The sequence below is a fragment of the Trichechus manatus genome, unplaced genomic scaffold, assembly GCF_000243295.1.
Source record: "Trichechus manatus latirostris isolate Lorelei unplaced genomic scaffold, TriManLat1.0 scaffold00220, whole genome shotgun sequence".
Lineage (NCBI taxonomy): Eukaryota > Metazoa > Chordata > Mammalia > Sirenia > Trichechidae > Trichechus > Trichechus manatus.
In genome coordinates this window covers 2,605,824-2,625,879 of record NW_004444156.1, presented here as the reverse complement: position 1 = coordinate 2,625,879, position 20,056 = coordinate 2,605,824, and the positions used below count along the sequence as shown (strand labels likewise).

At 41.8% G+C, this 20,056-nt stretch overlaps 1 protein-coding gene across 1 annotated transcript in view; it reads left to right on the top strand.

Moving 5' to 3' along the window:
- PALLD (palladin, cytoskeletal associated protein) overlaps positions 1 to 20,056 on the top strand; it is a 450,487-nt gene that overhangs the window by 193,215 nt on the left and 237,216 nt on the right. The window contains exons 3-5 of the mRNA XM_004388882.2: positions 12,561 to 12,627; positions 13,851 to 13,956; positions 16,879 to 16,953. Coding sequence (XP_004388939.1) covers positions 12,561 to 12,627; positions 13,851 to 13,956; positions 16,879 to 16,953 — 248 coding nt within the window. The remainder of the gene's footprint in view (positions 1 to 12,560; positions 12,628 to 13,850; positions 13,957 to 16,878; positions 16,954 to 20,056) is intronic.

The window sequence follows — 20,056 nt, the reverse complement described above, 5'->3', positions numbered from 1 at the left end:
ATTTTATTGTTAATCTTCTGGATTTCTGATTGCTGTCTCTCTATGGATTCTTGCAGCCTGTTAAATTTGTCATTATGCTCTTCTCTAATCTTTTTAATTTCCTCTATTGTGTGTTCTGCGTTTTGCTTAATTTCTTTCCTAATTTCTTGAAGAGTTCTATATATTAATCTTTTGTAGTCTGCCTCTGGTAATTCCAAGAAATTTTGCTCCTTTGGAAAATTTCTAGATTCTTTATTTTGGGAGCTTGCTGAAATCGTCACTGATTACCTCTTTATGTGATTTGATATTGACTGTTGTCTCTGAGCCGTCAATAAGTTATTATATTTATTTATTTTATGTTTGCTTACTGTGTCCTAGCTTCTTGTTTTGTTTTGATATGCCCAAGTAAGCTGCTCATATGAGCTAGTTTGATTATTGGCACCTGCGTAGCTCTAATGTCCTGTCAACAGTTGATTAGATCTGTTACTAAGTATGTGAGCTCAGGAGTCCACCTACTCCTCCTGTGTGGGTTCAGCTCAGCTGCCCAGGTAAATAGCCACCAAGTGTGTGGTGTAGGCTCTCATTTACAGTCCTAGATAGGCATGGGTGATTGGTGTAGGCACAGGCATCTGTCTGTAGCAGGGGGACACAATCTGAGCAGGGCAGGGGGCTAAAGGCTGCCCCCGAGTGTCCAGGAGGAAGGTGTGTCCCTGTTCCCTAGAGCGCATAGGTGGGTGGGTTTTGCAGCCAGACTATGAGTGCCTAATGCTGTTGGCTGTAAGGACGGGGGAACCTCTTATTCATTGGCCCCTGTCACAGGTGGCTAGGTGGCTTGGGCGCAGCATCCAGTCCTCAGGCCCATGATGTGGGTAGGTGAAGACCCTGCTTAATGGGCAGAGCAGTGTCAAATGTCAAGAACCTGTCACTTCACAGCTGAAACAGTTGAAGTTAGACTTCAGGTATATACCCTGTTTTACTGAGGTAATGAGGGCCTACGCTGTTGAGATGGGCCCACACAAGTCTACACAGCGGGAAAGGCACTCAAAGTGCATGGATCCCTCATGCCTGTCCCTAGGCAAAGAAGCTGTGCCTACTGTGGGTTCCCGGCTTAGGGGAGACGACCGTTTATTTTTTCCTCTATTTGTTAATTTGTTCACTCTCCAAGGCAGGGAGAATGGCTCCAGGCATGTGAGAGATCCTACTTCCAGCCCAGGGGATTCAGTAATTGCTGAAGCCAGTCCAGGACCCAGTGCAGAACAGGGGGTGGGGAGGTAAATGGGAAAGATGTTTTTCCCTAAGGGGGGTGTTTTTGATCCGGGTGGTAGGCCATTCACAAGTGCTTATATTTCGCCGATCCAGGGCTGCTTCTCACTGGTTATGGGTGGCCGTGTAGACTGTCTGGTGCTGTGTCTCTCCCAGTGCGGAAAACGTGCCTCCTGAGCACGGCTGCTTGCCTTTCTCACCACTCACCCGTGAGCCGGTCAGGCCAGAAGGGCTCAGGCTTTCACCGGCTCAGGTCTGGCAACTCCTTGCTGCTTCCAAACCATCTCTTCCTCCCCCTGCTACTCAGTCCAGTTCCTCAACTCTGCCTTTGATGTTCAGGGCTCCCAGATTGCCATATATATTTGATTCACTTGTTTTTTCGGGTCTTTATTGTAAGAGGGTCAACCGGCAGCGTCTGACTACTCCACCGTCTTGGCCCCGCCTCCTTAAAGCATTTTAGAATACAATGAAGGGAACTTAAACTTCTATTAAAAAAAACAAAAACAAAAAACCTGTTTGCTAATGATGATGACACTTGTCTCCCAAATCTAAATTCAGATAGAGCATCTTAAAACAAAATGCTTTATTAACCTGCAGTGTTGCTAGAAATGTGGTGAATTTTAGTGGGTATTGCTTCAATACTAGATGTTAAATGAAATCACGTAAGATTTATGTAATAGTCTATCAACTCAGTTCAGCCAACATTTGTTAAGACCCTTCTATGGTTAAGTGTTTGGCTGCTAACCAAAAGGTCAGCAGTTCAAATCCACCAGCTGCTCCTTGGAAACCCTATGGGGCAGTTCTACTCTGTCCTGTGGGGTCGCTGTGAGTCAGAATCAACTCGATGGCAAGTTTCTGGGTAAGCCGAATGGAAAGTGCTTTAGAAAATTGATCATTAGGCCTTGTGAAATACGAACAATAATTTCAAAAGTACTAGAGGTTCTAGGGTGTTTTTATCCCTAAGAACAATTACATGAAACAGAAAAGGACCGCAGATAAATTCTTAGGCTCATGATATGATCCAAAGTAAGAAATTTTTTTTTATTTTACTTATTCCAGCAATAAATTAGATTTGGGCATACCCCTGTTGAATGTCTTCCTAAAGCATACGGCTGTTACTGTATCAGCGTGCAGTCATTTGGGGTCTATCAGAAGGTAGGGAGTTTTCTATAGAATTTAAACTCTCACCAAAGACTTCTCTAACAATTTAACAATCTACTAACTGGAAACTGTCTAAACTTTATTCACTGACAGATCATAAATTTTAGAATGAAACAAAAGAAATTATAGCTCATACACACAGATGCACACACACACCTCTCACACACAGACATGAAATTCAAGGATTCAAACCTATGCATTCTGACTTCTGAGCCTGCCTTCTTAACCATTACAGAATAAAGTGCAAATGAACTTGCTATCTTTGGGGTATCTCTGTTCCTTGTCTTAATGTAGTAACAGGATTTCGGATCTGAGTACAGCATTTTTCAGGGCACATAATTGAGCACTCTTTAGTCATTCATGAAATATTTATTGAGTGACTTCTGTGAGGCAGGCAGCAGTCCAGACACTGCAGACACATCTGTGAATCAGACAGGTCTCTTCTCTCACTGCACGGATGCTCCAGAAGAGGAGAGTCACCCTCATAAATAATTCCAGATACCAGCAAGTGCTGTGAAGAAAATAAAGTTAGCTGATGGGATGGGGTGATCAGGAAGCTCCTCTGAAGAGGTGAGGTTTGATCTGAGACCAGAACCATGAGAAGCAGCTAATTGTGAAGACCTGAGGCAGGAGTGCTTGGGGAAGACGGGATGGATGCAAACACCCAGGTAGGGAAGACCGGATGTGTTCTAGGAGCAGAGGGAAGTCCAGGCAGATTAGTGGGTTGGACAGGGGCCAGGTCATGTTGGACAGAAGGCCTTGTGAGTCACAATTTGCAGTTTAGTCTTTGTTCTAAATAAATTGTGAAGTCATGGAGGGTTTAAACCAAAAAGTCACATTATCCGATTTATATTTGTAAACTGTCACTTTGGCTTGTGACCAAGGAGACCATCTAAAAACGTGTTGTATCAGTACAGAGGAGAAAGGATGGTGGCATCAGGGGGTGGGGCATAAAGGGAGAGGGAATGTCAGATTCGAGTTAGAGTTCCAAGGTAGATGCCAGAAGCCCTGTAGTGCCTTAGATGTGGGCTGAGCCGAGGAAAGGAATCTGACATGACTCTGTGGGTTTAGTTTTACCGTCTGTCATGGATTGAATTGTGTCCCACAAAAATGTCTGTCACCTTGGCTGGGCCATGATTCCCAGTATTATATATTTGTGTACCATTTTGTAATCCGATGTGACTTCCTTATGTGTTGTAAACTCTATCACTATGATCTAATAAGATAGATTAGCGGCAGTTATACTGATGAGGTCTATGAGATTAGATTAGATAGTGTCTTAAGCTGATTTCTTTTGAGATATAAAAGAGAGAAGCGAGTAGAGACACACTGGAACCTCATACCACCAAGAAAGCGATGCTGGGAGCAGAGCACATCCTTTGGACCTGAGGTTCCTGTGCAGAGAAGCTCCCAGACCAAGGGAAGATTGATGACACGGACCTTCCTCCAGATCTGACAGAGAAAGCGTTCCCCTGGAGCTGACGCCTTGAATTTGGACTTGTAACCTACTGGACTGTGAGAGAATAAACTTCTCTTTGCTAAGGCCATCCACTTGTGGTATTTCTGTTATAGCAGCACTAGATGACTAAGACATTGTCTGTGTGGACAGTGTTACCAATCTCTGAAATGGGGAAGACTGAGGAGGATTAGCGGACAGAGGGAATGAAGCATTCTGTTTTGCACATGCTAAGTTTGAAATTCCTATTAAGATAGCCAAAAATTTATGTCAAGTTGATATTTGAACGTATGAATATAGTCTAGAGCTCAGGGTGGGAAAAATAGATTTTGGAGCATCGGGATATAGATGGTAATTCAAGCTATGGAACTGGATGCATCATTGGACAGATCAACTGTGGGGGGAATGGAAACGAAGAAGAGGAAGGGGCATAAGTCTGAGCCTGGGAAAGTCTTACCTTTTGCAGTTCTCAGAGGAGGAGATACCATCAGAGTAAGAAGGAAGAGCCCCTGAGGTGACAGCCGTGTGATGGGAGGCAAGAGAAAATGCGTCAGGCAGGAGGGGTGGCCGGCTATACCCACTGCTGCCAAGAGGTCCAGTCAGATGTGGACAAGGAGACGGCCAGTGGATTTAGCAACTCTGAATGTTGTGAGTCAATTGAACAAGAAGAATTTGGACAGCCTGGAGAAGACCAAGACCAAATGGAATGAGCTGAGAAGAGTTTGTGGAATCATGAAGGAGAAGCAGCAAGTAATAGATACTCGCTGGGAAAGCTTTGCTCAACCACTGCAGAGATATTGGCGGGTATCTGGACAGGAGTGTGGGGTCAAGAAAGGCTTTTATTTGTTGTTATTGTTGTTGTTTGTTTGTTTTCAAGCAGGACTTACTAGAGCATGTTTGTATGCTGGTGAAAATAATCCAAGAGAGAAGAATAGGCCGTGCAGAAAGGAGGGAGAATAACGTATAGAACAACATCTTTGAGAAGGGGAAAGGAAACGAGATCTGGAACATACTTGTGCTGGATGGTAGGAGGGATATCCTGAAGAGCTAGATGGTGAGGGGATAGTCTCAAGAATTTTACGCTATAAATAGGACAAACCAAACGCGTTGCTGTGGGGTCGATTTCGACTCATAACGACCCTATAGGACAGAGTAGAACTGCCCCATAGGGTTTCCAAGGAGCAAATGGTGGATTCAAACTGCCGACCTTTTGATTAGCAGCTATAGCTCTTAACCACTGTGCCACCATGGCTGCATAAATAGGACAGGCAAATGTAGACATGTGAAATAAATATAGACATCACAAGTTTTCACCACTGCTTCCCCCATGCATGTACAATACATTGCACAGATCATTAAACCTCTACAAGCTCCAAAGAGGGCAGCATGGTGGCCCAGTAAAAAGGAAGCTGGACTGAACCAGACCTTGGGGATAAGAAGGAGTTGGGTCAGGTGCCTGAAGTGGTCAGGGCAGCTTAAAAAAGGTCGGGATGGTGGCAGGAATATAGGCGTATGGTGCAGGTTGGCAATTCCTGTTTGACATTTGTTTATAGGTTCTTGAGGTTACGAATAATCTGATAAAATGTATACCCACTTTTATCAACATGTTAGACCATACTGCAGTGTTATATGCGTAATCCCTCCTGTTGATCCCAACAGGGGAAGAAGTCCTAATGTCGGGACTACTCCAGTGCCTCTGTAAGGGCAGGGTGTCTTAGTTATCTGGTACTGCTATAACAGAAATACCACAGGTGGGTGGCTTTAACAAACAGAAGTTTATTTTCTCACAGTTGAGGAGTCTATAAGATTGAATTCAGGACACCAGTTCTAGGAGAAAACGTTCTTTCCCTGTGGGCTCTGGGGGAGGGTCCCTGTCTCTTCTCAGCTTCTGTTGCTTGGTTCCTTGGTGATTTTCATGTGATGTGGTATCTGTCTTCCCCATCTCTGCTTGCTTAATCTCCTCCTTTTATATCTCAGAGACTCAAAACACACCCTACGCTAATACTGACTCATTAACGTAACAAAGACAACTCATTCCCAAATGGGATTATAACCATAGGTATAAAACCCATGGCTGTGGAGTCTATTCCCACACATAGGGGGTTGGAATTTGCCACACATATTTTTGGGGGGCACAATTCAATCCACAACACGAAATTTCTTCTACTGGATTTTGAAAACTTGCTAAGAGAAGCTGAAGAAGTCTGAGCACAGGTCATTTTCTGTGTTATTTGTAAATAACTTTTCATAATAATTGATCAATAGCTGATTCTTAACCCTGTGACCTTGAGCAATTATTCAATGGCTCTATTCTTCCATTTCTTCATCTGAACATGGAGAAACTTGGGCTGTTATGAGGATTAAATGGGCTAATCTCTTAGAGTGGTGCCTGCCACATAGTGTGAGCTCTTATTATTATAGTAAAAATAACTCATTTTCATTTTAGAAATCTAAAACCATAGAGACAAAAAGAAGATAGAAAACCCTGTAATCCGACTACATGAGTCAGAATCAACTGGACGGTAGCTAACAACAATCCCACTACCTTGTGACCCTCAGTGTCAATATTTCGCTCTTTCCCGTATGTTCCCTGTATGTATGTATATTTTACTCTACATACTGTTTTATGCCCTTTTTAAAAAGTTAACCTATTCTGTCACAAACATCTACTCATGTCATCAAACGTTCTCTCTAACTCATTTCAATGCCTTTAAAGTCATTCTTCATTTTTAACATGATTAATCATTGACATTGCTTCCATTACTCTTATGAAGCTGTAAATGATTCTGACTGGGCTGAGAACGTAAGGGAGGGAAGGGGGTACTGGAAGTGAGGGGCAAGGTATACTTACTCCTTAAATTTAGAAAGGCAAAAGTGTTCAAGAGAATAAACCCCATGACTAGCTTCAGTAAGTTCATTCAAGGATTTAAAATATATATATATTTAAAAATGGCTGATAAGTCTTCATGAAGACTTCATATTTCCTGATGTTGAAGCTGTATGATTTATATCTAGGTTGCTTCTATTCAGAAATATCTTTTTTTAAAAAAAAATTAAGAAACATATCAGTTAATAAAAACAATTAGAACATGGTATTTTCGTGAGTGTGAGGAAATGGGCATTTTGACACATTGATAATTGATGCAGCTTTCTGGAGAGATGTAATATAAATGAGTATTTAATTGGAAAGAAATATATTTAATAATAGTGGAATGAGAAAATTACAGTAAATCCACACAAAGGAATTGGAAGCAACCATTAGGAAATTAAACAGTACATGTATATCTGCTAACACGACAAGACATTTTACAATGTATTAAATGAAAAAAGAAGTAACAAACAGTTACATTGCATCATCATACTTTTATTAATGTATTTATTACCAATGTATGCACGTGGGTACATTTTGGAAACTCTGAAACTAGTTGCAATGTTTATCTGTTTGTCTTGTCGATTAAAATGTTCTTAAACTTCCATAAAAACGATATGAACCGACTCATAGAGGAAACTGAAGCCGAAAAATACTACTGAGGCTTATGAGACAGAAAGATTCATTCCTTTTGCTTAGATACACTTCACAGGGAAACCTTCGCCAGCCACCCAAGTGGGGGTAATATACTGTCCTCTAATTTTCTGGTCAGCAAACTCCAGCCTGTGGGCCCGCTGGCTATTTCATACAGCCTGGGGGCTAAGAACGATTTTTATATTTTTAAATACACATTCCGAATGATTTTTTTCTTTAATTTTTGTTTTTGTGTATTTCCTGTTTCTTTTCTTTTCTACAAGGAAGTGTTTATGTTGTGTAAGGAACTGAGAAAAGTATTAAAGTGTGTACGTTTTCCAAATGGAAAGGGAACACCTCAGAAAATCAGGACAGAGGCTCATTTTTGTGGCCCTTGCCCTGCTACTCCGTCGTCAGAGAGGGAAGCAAAGATCATCAGCGTATGGTTCCTTCACTCTGTTTGGGGGCAACACAGAAGTAGTTAACATTTAAAACCAAAAAACCAACTCACAGTGAGCCCACAGGAAGCAGACTGCCACATCTTTGTCCCTCAGAGCAGCTGGTGGTTTCAAACCGCTGACCTTTCGGTTAGCAGCCGATTGCTTTAACCACCATGCCATCAGAGCTCCCCCAGTTAATGTTTCCAGAAACCCAAACCAAACCCATTGCTGTCGAGTCGATTCCAACTCATAGCGACTCTATAGGACAAAGTAGAACTGCCCCCACAGGGTTTCCAAGGAGCAGCGGGTGGACTCGAACTGCTGACTTTTTGGTTAGCAGCTGAGCTATTAACCACTGCGCCACCAGGGCTCCCGGTTAACATTTACGGTTGTTGTTAGGTGCCGTGGAGTCATTTCTCACTCGTAACAAACTTATAAAGCTAAAAAAAAAAAAAGAAACCAAACCCATTGCTGTCAAGTCGATTCCAACTCATAGCGACCCTGTAGCACAGAGTAGAACTGCTCCATAGTGTTTCCAAGGAGCACCTGGTGGGTTCAAACTACCGACCTTCTGGTTAGCAGCCGTAGCTATTAACCACTGTGCCACCAGGGTTTCCTATAGGACAGAGTTAATATTTAGACAGGTGAAATATTAAATGAGCACATAGACAGATAGGAATTGCAAAGACTGGAACGAGTCCCTCTCTCAGATTGAAGCTTACATCAGAAGCTGAAAGGGATGGTTTGGTAAGAAAACGATGAGCTGGCATGGGTGCGTTTTTCCTGCAGAGCAGGTGACTACAGGGAGGAGGCGGGATGGGAGATGGTGGGAAGAACTGCCCTGCGGGGAAGGAAGGGAACTTGCTGGCACAGAGCAAGAGAGCTGATCTGCCGCCATCTGCAAATGCTGCGCTGACATCTGAGACATAAGGTGATGTTGAGATGTCACATGGGGTGGACAGGTATGCAGAAACCAATAAATGAATTATTGTTCAGGGGCACACAAACCTTTTTGGCCCTTTACATTTCTGTGTAAATCAGCTGGAAAAAAAGTAGCCAGAATAGCTTTTTAAGTAGAAGTAATCAGAGGGGATTTTTAAGAATGATTGAAATGTTTGAAATCAGATAAGAAAGCTGCTTTCCTTCCCGATTTCTGGCCACCTTGAAAGTGTCTTTGGCACGCCCCCCACCCCCATCACTTCCCCTAACCACCTTTATGATTCTAGCCAAATAGGTCTCTCAGGTTACCCCTGACTTTCTGATAACCGAGTCTATTGGGTTTTCCCTGCTCAACAGCTCCGACCTCATCACAATTAAAACTTTCTCTTGATCTATTACCTGTCTTTGATTGTTTGTTGCTCACTTTGCTGTTTTTCTTCTTTTTCCCAGTTAATCCTGTGCTATCAATGTTCCCAGGTCACCACCCTCAGTGCCTAGTCAGTAAAGTCCCAACACTGTAGCCCTGTGTTCCAGACCACGCCCTGTGCTTCTAGACTAGCCTTCCACTTCTTCCTCCAGCACACTCTTGGCTAATTGCATGGCTCCCTCCCTGTTCCCAAACAGGCCATGTGTTCCCTACTCCCACTCATTCATTCATGCTACCAGAAGTTAAGGGCTTGCGAGGAGGAAGGCATGGCGCAAGGCACTCTGAACAACACAGAGATGCCCAGCACATGGAGGTCACAGGGTATGGGGACAGGTCATGGACCACAAGTTCAGAAAACATGAGGGCAAATCCTTTCCCCACTGCTTTCTAGTTTTGTGACCTTATACAAATTACTTAACCTCTTATTCCTCAATTTCCTTATCTATAAAGTGGGACGCACCCACTTCTTATTTAATATATAAATGGATAAATTATACTACCATTATGTTTAATATGGAGCCTTGATGGTGCAGTGGTTAAGAGCTATAGCTGCTAACTAAAAGGTCAGCAGTTGGAATCCACCAGCTGCTCTTTGGAAACCCTGTGGGGCAGTTCCACTCTGTCCTATAGGGTCGTGATGAGTTGGAATTAACTCAACAGCAACGGGTTTGGTTTTAAGGGTTTGGTATACTTAATATATTATAATGATTATATTTATAATCAAATATATTATTTGATTACTGTATAATTATTAAGATGATAATTAATGAAATAATATAAAGTGCCTACCAGATGACTAGGCAAATTGTAAATTCTCAAAAAATGGTAGTTCCCTGCCAAACCCCACCTCAGTTTTCAAAACACAAGAATATCAGAAGTCCAGAGAAGAGCGAGACTAGAAAACTGGCGGGGATGATCTTCAAATGGAGAATATCAAGAAAAGACTGTCGAGGAGTTTCCTGGAAGAGTGAGTGAAACGAATAAATGTATAAATATGGAAAGAAGCCAAGAAGAGAAAGCCCTCATCTCCTCTGGGTCTTTGATTTCAGTAAGGCGCACCCTTCCACACTACGTAGAGTCGGTTTCCCATCATGCTCTATGCCCCTGGCTTGCTGTGTATTTTTCCCACTGTACTCACCACCATCTTGTATTTATCTTGTCTACTGTCTGTCTCCTTGTAGGACCGTAAACTCTACAAGGGCAGGGATGTGTGTGTGATTCCGTGTATTTGTCTTCTTCACTGCTGTATCCCCTAGCACAATGCCCAACATAGCATACGTACTCAATAAATAGGTGTTAAAGGAAGGATGAATGAATGAATTTTGCATATATGTCTATATATGTGTGTGTATCAGATATGTATGTCAGATATATATGTACACATATCTATTAGTTACATATACCAGTGTGTATGCACAGCTCTTTGAATTAGGGTAATATGATGTGGAAGGAGAAGTTCTGGAAGACAGAGCTAGAAAATCACGTTGAAGATCCTGAAGACCATTGAACGTCAAATTTTGAGATGTTTAGTTTACTGAGTAGAATCCGTAAGATCATCTAATGTTTTTGAAAAGGCAAGATAGACTATAGGAAAATTAATGTGACACAGGTTGAAGATGAGCTAAAGAGAGGTAGAGGGAGAGGCAGGAGAGAAAAGAGCTGGGGAGATAAGATAAGAATCTACTGTGTTTGTCCAGGAACTAAGTGAAGAAAGGCTGCACTAGGGTGTAGTTAGAGAAATGACTAGAAAGGGACAGCAAACATTCCAACGTGACTGTTTCAACATCAATAAAAGACTGGAAGAGAATATTACAGCCCAGTCCAAGAAAGAAACACTGGGCAGCCATTCAAGAGAATTAAATAAATGTAAATGTTCAAAGTGTATTGATAGGCAGAAATAACGAATTGTGAAGAGGACATATAGTGTGATTTGTATAAATATGTGCGTAAATGTATGTATGTTGATGTATTAATCTTATCAGAGAAATACACACCAGACAGCACGTGCAAAACTGTACTTGTGGGGGTACCCCTGCTTTTTACTATTATGTCACATAAGTCTGTATTATTTGATTATTTTCCTATAAAAGCGTACAGACAGTCCCCGACTTATTCAAGTTACAATGAACCACACTTAAGACTGTCTGTTTTTTGCTGGTACATTTTATCATTAGTAACAGGTAAAACATACAGTATTGCAGTGTGTAATTTGCTAATATCGTATCTGTGAGCTTATAGGTAATGTTTCCAACCCCTAAAGACAAATAAAGATCAGATTTATAAAGTACTGATAATAAAAGGCAGTAATAATGAAAACTTAAAAAAAAAATGAGGTATTTAACTTACATCAGAACGGACTTATGACAGAGACGTTGGAACAGAACCCCGTTATAAATCAAGGATTACCTGTATCAGTTTATACTAAAAGATTTTTAAATAGATCATTTAAGTACCCCAAGTTAAATATATCTCTTAAAAGAAACACCAACGATATACTTGTAACCATTACAGTTAAATATGTCACTTAAATTTCTTGACACAAAACACATTAACGCTGAAACCTGAGTGCACTTTACATTTTGACTAAAAATCTGATAAACCAAACCCAAACCGGTTAGCCATCGAGTTGATTCCAACTCACGGCGACCCCATGTGTTACAGAATAGAACCTAGCTCCACTGGATTTTCTTGGCTGTAATCTTTATGAAGCAGATTGCCAGGCCTTTCTTCTGCAGTGCCGCCAGGTGGGTTTGAACCACCAACCTTTAGGTAGGTAGTTGAGCACAAGCTGTTGTGCCACCCAGGGATCTAAAAATCGGATAAGGTGACCTTTAATTCAGGAATAGTCATGATGCAAATGAATTTGGAAGGGCATGATCCAAAATCAGAGGCGTCTTATTCCGGAATGAAGCTCTTGTTATATCCTAGTTTATCCAAGAGTCAGAAAGCACCTTCTGATTAGTGAGGAATGAAAACTGTAATTCCCAGCAGGTGGTCTCCTGAGAAAGGGTACAATTTACAAACGTGAGTGTTTTTTTCTCACGTACCCACACATTTATATTCATTTCATAAATAGTCTATAAGCCATTCAGAAGTCAGTTGTGAAATAGCCTATGGCCAAAGTGATATGAAATTAAAGTAATGATAAATCCGGCGTTGAAAACATACTGCTTTGAAGAAAGCGTTTTATAATAGTTCTTCTAAACAATTTTCTGAAAACACAGTCCGCCTAAAAACGCCTTGACCATTCTCCATTTCATGGGTACTTAGATCAAAAATAAGACTTCGTATGTTGTTATTGTTTTTTTTTTTAAACGAAGAACATTACTCTTGGAAATGATGGTAGATACCACTTAGAGCTTACCTTTATTACTCTCTTTAATGCTCCCCCAGGTGCCAGTTCATCAGATTCTGACAGCGAAAGTTTAGCTTTCAAATCAAAACCTGGAGCTATGCCACAGTAAGTGCCTACAACTCCGTCGATTCCCTCTGTTACAAATAACTTCAGCAGAGCTGGTGGGGAGTGGAGCCAGCCATGCATGTTGAGCTTTGAAGGAAAAGGTCAACTGATGTCAATCAAATATTTGACGTTGAAACACGATTTTCACTTATAAATTCGAAGTCTGCATTTCATCATTAATATGCCAAAATCTAACCCTATACGATGTCAGTTTCCGAGACAACTGGACACGGTTGGACATGTATAAAAAGAACAGTTATGTTGAGAATATAATCAGTTAAATCTTTACTAAAATGTGAATGAGGACCAATTTTCTGACACAAAGTGAAAAATATCTAATTAGGCCAGAAATACGTTTTCATCTGGATAAAGTCTATCTCTAATTAGACTTTGTATGAGAAAATCAAAAAATTTAGTTCTTCCTTCAAAGACATATGTATTATTAGTAAAATGTTAATATCCTAGTTATTTTGTAGAAATAAAAGAAAATCTATTGGAAATTTGCAGAAAACTCCATTAATATTGTTTAATAAATTCCTTTGAGCTGCTAACATATACATAACAATTCTACCCATTCAGCATCAAAGAATGCTGGACTATTGATGTGAAAGAGACCTTCTAAGATCATCTGGTCTACCACCTCTGATTTCAGATAAGGAACTCCAGTTTAAGGAGGTTTCCTGTCTCACTTGAGATTGTACCTCCGGCTACTTTTGGCAAAGCTGGACCCGGGAACCAGCTCTCCCCAATCCTTTCCTTATTCCTCACAAACCTCGATATACTAAGAAAGACAAAATTTCCAAGATACTCACAACTTAACCAAAATTTGAAACAGCAAGAAACAGTTGCAGGACTTCAACTAGACAACCAAAACTTTGAGTCAAATATAAGACCCTAACCCTAAAGATTGCAAATATTTGCTTACTGATAAAGATTGGGTTTTTCTTTTTTCTTAGAATTTTCAAGTTTAATCCATTAGGTTCTTGACGATGTCTGAGTTACCTATAGCTGTTTTTCTTTTATCCAGATGTTTGTTTTGTTAAATATTTATAAGGTACATATACTGACCGCTGCTATTCTAACTGTGTATGGCTTCCCATTTCTGAAGCACACAGAGTTGAAATGGCTTGATAAAAAGAAACTGAGCTATTTCCGTAGAAATGTTTTCAAAGAACAATTCCTGCTAAAAAATCTGACTGAACAATTTTCTCCTTACTTTCCAGAGCTCAAAAGAAAACAACTTCCGTTTCCCTAACAATAGGATCATCATCTCCAAAGACAGGAGTGACCACAGCTGTGATTCAGCCCTTATCTGTTCCTGTTCAGCAGGTAAGTGTGCCTTGGACAGGAGCCCATAGGGAGTCAAACTCATTGACAATCTTTTTAGTTTAAACTATAGGGTTGCTATGAGTCACAATTGACTCAACAGCAACAGGTTTGGGTTTTTTTGGTTTTGGGTATATATCTTACTTCTAATTAGTACACTCTCTCAAAAGATTTTCTAAGTGGAAAAAGAACTGGAAGAAAAGAAAAATGGTAGATAAACTTCTCCCTTTTAATCTACCAAAAATAATTTTTAAATCACAGCCGTACCACCAACTAGTCAACATCTGCATTTCCATCGGGAACTTAGTTTTCTAACAGCCAACCACCCGGTAAGATGGAACCTGTGTTAGCTATGACTAGCTGATTGTTCCCCACATTTGTACTCCCTTCTATTCATCTAAATTCACTAGCTCATTTAAAATAAATTAAAAGACAGGAAAAGCCCACATACCAACATCTGCTGAGGACTAATCAGATAATAAATAAGAAAAAAGTTCAAATTCCTTGACTCCACCATGCATTTTTATCCTCCCTTTCTTTCTTTTTAAGTCTGCTTTGTCTGAGAAAGAACAATACTACAAACTGAACCACTGGAAAGTAGTTATACTGAGTTGACTTTGCAAACCGCATGAAGTTACAAATATCAAAATATTTCCTAAATCAATTATATGTGCCTTTATGCAATGTTGAGTGTCTTTAAATGCCAACTCTCCTAGCCGGCTTCCGCCTACACACTCTTGAGTCGTAAACTCATTCCTAGCTAATGAGTCTGTCCTGTGATGGTAATCCTGAGTTCTGTCGGCCTTTATTATCCACCGAGAGACTGCAATACATACTCTGTGATATGGGGAATATGCAAACAGTGGAGAAAAGACGTTTGGGTTCATGAACTAGAAAAGAATCAATCAATGTAAGTTGCTTGGCTTGGCAATGGATTATATGGCAGACGTTTCCTTTAAACCTCTAAACCAGAGTGAAATTTATAGCAGCGTTTTTGATTAATGGATGTCAGTGGAGCGTTGGTGTTTAAGATATAAAAAATGATAAGTACTTATTGAATGCTTAGTATTGTACTAGCTATTTCAAAGCAAGAAATTAAAAAAAAAACAAGTCCTCCGCCCCATCCCCGAACAGTTGATAATTTAGTATGGGACGCAGGGAATACACCCATGAAATGTTTCTTAGATATAGCAGGATATATTACAGTGTACTATAGGAGTCCAAGTACGGAAAGATACACATGCATCTCCATATGTAAATAGCATAGAGATGTAAACAGTACACTTTCAAATGAGGTAAATTCTACAGAAACAATGAGCAGAAGCTAATATGTCCCAGTCTGATAGCTGGAAGAATGAGGGGCTCAGAGAAACGTAGGCACTGTGGCATAAAGCTTAAAGCTCCAGAGCCAGATGGCCTGGGCTTGAATCCCAGCTCCGCCAGGTACTCCCTATGGGGCCTGTGTGCGCCTAGACTTCGTCTGTAAAATGAAGATGACAATGCCACCTATCTCACAGCGTTGTCACGAGGACTCAGTGAGGCAGTATTCATACAACACTTAAAACAGTGCCTAGCACAGAGTAAATGCTACAAAAGGGTTTGCTATATTCTCTGGGGGACCCTGGTGGTGCAGTGGTTAAAGAGCTTAGCTGCTAACCAAAAGTCGGCAGTTCGAATCCACCAGCCACTCCTTGGAAGCCCTATGGGGCAGTTCTGCTCTGTCCGATAGGATCATTAATAGGTAGTGAAAAGTGAGGCCTAGACCTCCTGAATCACAATCCGACAAAAAATCCTACAAGGGTAATGGATAAGGTCCACTACCACGCTAGCATCTCCACAACTCGGCGAACGTTCTCGATGACGTCCTAGCAAAAGCAACCACAAAAGAATACCCTCAGGTCGGCCCCCCAACTCATGGCAACCCCATGCACAGTGGAATGAAGCATTCCCTGGTCCTGAGCCATCCCCATGATCAACTGGGGATCAGACCGTTGTGACCCATAAGGTTTTCATTGGCTGATTTTTGAAAGTAGATCCCCAGGCCTTTCTCCCTAGTCCATCTTAGCCTGGAAGCTCTGCTGAAACCTGCTCAACATCATAGCACCACACAAGCCTCCTCTGAAAGACGAGCGGTGGCCGCACATGAGTTACATTAGCTGGGAATCGAACCTGGGTCTCCCGCATGAAAGGCGAGAATTCTACCTCTGAACCACCACTGTCCCATGTGTTGCATGCTTAGACCCATAATATCAGACCACCATCATCTTGGGATAAAGACAAACACTATATGAAAGTTAGTAAATCCAGGTTATTTGAAAATAAATGATTATACACCAATATTTTCCATTCACTAGTCCAAACTCCTCCTGTTTCCCCAGAGTTGAGTGCCATTCAGTAAGTGTTTCGGCACTTCTGTGTTTTGAACATCAAGAAAAAATAATATGTATTTTTGGCTCATTCCTTGTACTCCCTAAGTCAGAAAAGAGTGCAAGTTAAAATTAAGGTAGGTCGATGTCAGTTCATTTACTTTACCTTCCACTGCCAATAACTTATACTTTATATGCAATGAATCCAGACTGCGTTTGAAAATATAATGTCTGGGAGAACTTTTAAAAAAAATCCCTGTGGAAGTCCCACACACAGAAATCCATTTGGCAATAGCATTTAAGAGCTCACGGATCCCTGAGGACCCAGGGAACTTTTACCTTGAATATCCTTTTCAACAGAGAAGAGTAACAGATGTGAGATAAGGAAGTAGAACAACGTCTGCACTGTAAGCGTAGACCAGCAAGATGATAGATGGAAATACTTTCATTCACGGGTTTCATTCAAGTGGAGCGAGCTGAATAATGAAAGAGTTTTTTAGCCCATCTTTTCAGCCATTTATAGATTTAGAATTTGATCCATGTGTCTCTGCTTTTTTAGGTTCACAGCCCAACTTCACATCTTTGCCGACCTGATGGAATGACTTCTGCCTCCTTCCCTCCTATTTTTACAAAGGTCTGACATCTGCCGGTCTCATTCTCTGCATTTGCTTTGCTGCTTAAGTTTCGTGCACATGTGGCTTTGTGCAACCAGGTTTAAAAAAGAAAAAGAGCAGGTTAGGCTGATTATCTTGGTTCCCTCGGCTGTGTGACCATGACCGTCTGAAGGACCTGCGTGGTCAGTGGCCTGAACGAGCTTAAAATAGAGTGGGAAAGCCAGAACGGGTGGAAAACAATGTAACAGAAGGCTGCGTAGGAAACTGCTTGGGAGATCCAGCAAGTTTTATAGACATTTAAAAAAAAAAAGAGAGACTAATTTTCCATTTGTCCTGAGTGGGTGATTTGCATTGCCAGGCTGAAGGGCACGCATTGCACTGGTCAAATCCCCAACTCAGTAATGGTTCCATATAGCATTTCCTCTTTCTCTCTCTTTTTCTTTTTGAGAAAATTGTAAAATTTTATTGAAAAATATTTTTAAAGACCCAAATAAATGGAGGATCCCGGGTGGCATAGTGGTTAAGAGCTATGGCTGCTAACCAAAAGGTTGACAGTTGGAATCCACCAGCTGCTCCTTGGAAGTCCTATGGGGCAATTCTACTCTGTCCTGTAGGGTCGCTCCGAGTCGGAATCAACTCGATGGCAATGGGTTTGGTTTGGTTTCAATAAATGGAGAGATATACCATCTCGTGGACTAGGGCACTGTGAAGAAGTCACCATTCCCCAGATTAATACATAAATTCAGGGCAAATCTGGTCAAAATTTCAACAGATTCCTTGTTTTTATTTAGTTGTTTGATATAGAACTTACAGTTGTATGGAAGAACAAATGTCTAAGAATAGCTAAGGCTCTCCTAAAGAAGGAAAATAAGGGGATCTTAGGGAGGAGGTGGGATTTGTCCTCTGAGATATCAAAACATTTCCTAACCGTGCACCCATTAAGAGAGATACAAGAGTAAGACAAGTCAGATTGGCGAGTGAAGCGGAATAGAGCCCCGAATGACACTCCCATCTCTGCGTGAAAGAGCTGGCATTGCAAATCAGTGGCAAATGGAGGCGTTCTTCAAAGACGTGAAGAAATACTAAATACTAAATGGCAACTTACACTTTCACAAAAATCAAGTCTAAAACTGAAGACAAATGTGAAAAGCAAACCTATGAGAAATTTGAAAGACAGTAGAGAACAACATCTGAGGGAGTGATTTTTATTTTCTCCGAAGCCAGCTTGTATCCAGCTTTATTAAAGATCTTTTCAGGAATGCTTAGGTTATTTCCAGGAGGATGTAGGCAACAAATGATAATAGTGGACAACAACTTTGAAACTGAGTGATTGAGTGCAAAACACCCCAAAAACCAAGCCCACTGCCATTGAGTCCGTTCCGACACATAGCGACCCGACGGGACAAAGTAGAACTGCCCCAATAGAGTTTCCAAGGAGCGGCTGGTGGATTTGAACTGCCGACCTCGTGGTTAGCAGCCGTAGCTCTTAACCACTGTGCCACCAGGGTTTCCAAAAGGCATATAAGACCCTACCAAAAACCGCAAATCACAGTGATAGCCAAGGAAGACTTCCTTTGGTGCTTTAAAAAGGAAACATTTACAGAGGGGATGGACACCTCCATTTAGCGTGTAGTTTAAGAGCTTTTCACAAGCACCTTTGTGATTTGACATTATCTTCAGAAACCCTGTGTTACCTGATGTATTGTTAGACAACACAGTTTGTTTTGGGGATCAGCTGCTAACCAAAATGTCCAGTTCAAATCGGTTTTTAGAGCCTCTTTGGTTTAAGGAAATAAAGTGGCATGAGGGAAGGAAAAGAGGACAGGAAGTCTTGCTTTCCTTCGCCACAGGGCTTCTCTGCCACCAGGGTCTCCTGTGTGTAAATGTTAGGAAATTCCTCATGGGCTCCCAGAGGAACCCTCTAAAACTAGACACAAAACCCTGTGTCCCCCCAGTTCCTGAGACAGACATCCTACTAGTGTTTTTCTCCCCTCCCCAAAAGACAACTAGGAAGCATTTCTGTATGTTAACAACACAGCTTTAGAAAAAGAAAAGTAAAACACAACCCTGCAGTTTTATAAAGCTTTACAGAAACAGTTCCAAGTGGTCTTCACGGGAAGCGCAGAGCACGCTCTCTGGGGCTCCCAGCGCCCTCCTTTGCCGTGTGCTGACTGGGGAGCCCCGTGTGTCTGCTGCAGGGTTGTTTCCTTCCGCGCCTGCTGGCCCCGTTCTCCCGTTGGCAGAGCCTCTCCCTGCTTTGCAGAGGCTTTTCTAGGTTTAGAAAGGAATCCTACCCATCTTCTCTGTGACTCCCACTGACCTTAACTTTGCTGCCCTTAGCATCTTCTTTGGCCTTTCTCTCGGGCATGGTGGTGGCCGTGGGTGGCAGGTGGACTTTGCTGGTTCAGGGGATGCCTCCATCTCTTTCCTCACATTACCTGGAAGAGATCCCCAGGTTTCACAGCTGGTCAGAGGTAGAGTTGGCAGAGGGGTGGGCTTGGCTCAGGGAGCAGAGCTGGTGTGGACTGCGGGACTGTGGCCGACGGGACGCATCTGTGGTCAGGAGATCACCACCACTCCCCTCAACGGGGGGCATTTCTTCCCAAATAGTTAGACCCCTCTAGGAACCACAATGTCAGATGGATTTGGTGAATGACAAGAGCTGTCCCACCCTGGGGTCCTAGACCCTAGCCTGAGTGGACGATGCCGAGTGCCAGGTGCAGCCTCTAAAGGTTGGCTCTCAGGCTCGCTCAGCCTCCTCACTGTGTTCTTGTGGGTTCCCCTAGTGTCTTGCTATGTTTGCCTGTGACTTTTGCCAAGATGAAAATGTTTGCTCTAGGAGAAGCCAAATCGTAATCCCGGCATAAGTATGGAATTTGACTGCTTCAGTTCCTCGGCATCTGCTGATTTCCTACATCTCTGACTTTCCAATGTTGAACAAAATGCATAATCCTAGGAATAAATCAAAGTCTCCTTGGGTGCCTGAAAGCTCAAGAGTGAAAAGTATTTGTGTTCCATTTGTAATCTGCCATGAATGGCTTCCTGGACAAGCCTGGAGGTGTTTAACAGATTAATCATAGAAGCTGGACCCCATGATTGACACGTACCCTGCTGTTACTCACT